This window comes from Pteropus vampyrus, unplaced genomic scaffold, assembly GCF_000151845.1.
Source record: "Pteropus vampyrus isolate Shadow unplaced genomic scaffold, Pvam_2.0 Scaffold53, whole genome shotgun sequence".
Classification (NCBI taxonomy): domain Eukaryota; kingdom Metazoa; phylum Chordata; class Mammalia; order Chiroptera; family Pteropodidae; genus Pteropus; species Pteropus vampyrus.
The window spans coordinates 1,159,860-1,162,231 of record NW_011888834.1 but is presented as its reverse complement, the minus strand read 5'-3'; the positions used below and the strand labels follow the sequence as shown (position 1 = coordinate 1,162,231).

The following is a 2,372-nucleotide window of genomic DNA, read 5'->3' as shown; positions in this document are numbered from 1 at the left end:
TCCCTCCATAGTGTCAGTTAAAAAAACCTGAGGGACATTTTGCTAACCAACAGAAATATCAAGAATAAAACTTATTCATTTGTAAAAAACTTTTAAAGTTCATTAAATTCCAGATCTAATTTTTTATAACATTTTGTAAATATGAATATGGGCAGATATGACTTTCTCTTAACCAAAGATTTTACTAAATCAGTTGTCTAAAAAAAATTAGGCAGAAATACAAAAATGTTGACATGGTCCCAGACCCAGTGTTTTTTAACATCCAATTTAGCATATTAAGACAAAGACAATAGAAATAATATACATAATTTTATTACAAAATTTTTTAAAAAACAAAATGCAACATTCTAAAAAACCCAAAATTTACTATTGATACTAATTCCTATGAGTTTGCTGTGCTACCATACACAAGAAATTAAACCATTAAATATTTAGAAACATTTAACATCAGAAGCCTTAAAATCTAACTGTATGTAGTAGCCCCTCAAAAAGCTACAACCTGCATTTTTAAAAAAGTATTTTCTCTACAAAGAATCTTATCAGCTATACAAAAATCTGTACAGTTTTTATACTGAAGCTAATATTGAGCTGCACTTGAATTCACATTCTTAGCAAAACAATTGCCTGAGCACACACGCACACTCCACACACATTACAGGATAGCCATTTATTCTTCATCTTCATCCTCTTCCTCCTCATCATCATCTTCCTCTTCTTCCTCTTCCTCCTCATCTTCTGGTTCATTCTTCTTCTTCGAGCCTGTTGGCCTGCCAGGGCCCTTCTTTCCCGCTTCACTTTTGCCCTTGGCACGGTATGCAGCAATATCCTGAAATGTTGTCAAGAATATAAAATCAATATCCGGTGTCATTTCTCAACTGTGAAAACCACTAAGTTGTAAACAATCTAAGATTATTGACCAATAACCCTGGTGACTGTCTAAAGTTTGATTCAGAGTTGAACTCAGTTTTGAAAGCATTTGTTCCCTCATTAGGCTTTAGAAAGCTACCGATGTTAAAATGATGGGGTGGTATCAGATCAATGTCAGTACTTTCACTACCAACATCCATTTACCTCACTTGGCACCCACATCTTAAGTTCACATTTTAGATATACCTAAAAATACATCTGGCCCTCCATTTTTCCAAACTGAGAGACCTATAAAACCACAAAGAAATCTACATGCAAGAACCTACCAATGCTACAAATACTGGTTTCAGTCAAAAGGTTTCAATTAGCTGGTGTTGCTTAAGTATTTAATTTTCATTAGGCCTTTTTCAAATTACAGGTGACAACCATTAATACAAGATTATCTAAACTTCTCAACTTTCTATAGTTTATATCTAACTCCTAACATAATTAGACAATATCTACTTAATTTCAACCATGGCTTTAAAACATAAGACAGTGTACCTTTTCATATTTCTCCTTTAGCTTAGCTGCCTTCTGTTCATATGGTTGCTTATCTTTGGCTGATTGTTCAGACCACATTTCACCCAACTTTTTTGCAGTATCCCCAATGGATAAGCCAGGGTGTTCGCTTTTGATCTTTGGGCGATGTTCAGAGCAAAACAGGAAGAAGGCAGATCTGAAAGGAAGCAACAGAGTTAATAAACTGAATGAAAAATCAAGGGGCAACTTGAGTGATTTAAAAGAAAAAACTTACGGAGGCCTTTTAGGAGCATTGGGATCTTTTTTCTTTCCTTTCTTATCACCTTTGGGAGGAACATAATTTTTCATCTCCCTGTCATAGCGAGCTTTGTCACTTTTTGCCATGTCTTCGAACTTTGACTTTTCCTTTGCAGACATGGTCTGTGGGCATGAAAGGAGCAGTAAAAATACAGCAAACCTGTAAGCTATATACATCCAAGATGTAGATAATCTTTAAGGGCCGCATTTTCCTTAGCTAGTAGCATTGTTTTAGTAGTCTTAAAAACAAAAACCTAAAGGAGTCTGCCTAAAACTCTAAAATATTTATTTGAGCGAGTCATCAGGGTAGGATTTGAAAGTTAGAAGTAACCTGCCTGCTAGTCACCTGTCCTGGCCCCAAAACACACCTGAAAACCCTTAACTCTGCATTCCTGTCTCACCTTCCATCTCTCCGAACATTTCTTGGAGAATTCGGCAAAATTGACGGAAGAGTCTGGGTGTTTCTTCTTGTGCTCTTCCCGGCAGGTTTGCACGAAGAAGGCATACGAGGACATTTTGCCCCTGGGCTTGTTGGGGTCTCCTTTACCCATGGTGACAGACGGCGTCCACCTGGTGGGGCGAAAGCCGGTGGGTGGGCGCCGGCGGGACTCGGCTTCCCGCCCAAATGCGCGCCCGCCCGCCTGCCCCCCCACCCCCACCGCGTCGCGAGGGCGGCCCAGAGCCCG

At 38.7% G+C, this 2,372-nt stretch overlaps 1 protein-coding gene across 1 annotated transcript in view; it reads right to left on the bottom strand.

The window, feature by feature from the left end:
- Positions 1-296: 296 nt before the first annotated feature.
- The window catches only part of HMGB2 (high mobility group box 2), a 2,838-nt gene continuing 762 nt past the window's right edge, over positions 297-2,372 (bottom strand). Inside the window, exons 2-5 of the mRNA XM_011360265.2 lie at positions 2,088-2,256; positions 1,664-1,809; positions 1,411-1,585; positions 297-826 (exon numbers count right to left, since the gene is read on the bottom strand). Of these exons, the coding sequence (XP_011358567.1) occupies positions 668-826; positions 1,411-1,585; positions 1,664-1,809; positions 2,088-2,237 (630 nt within the window). The 5' untranslated portion in view covers positions 2,238-2,256 and the 3' untranslated portion in view covers positions 297-667. The remainder of the gene's footprint in view (positions 827-1,410; positions 1,586-1,663; positions 1,810-2,087; positions 2,257-2,372) is intronic.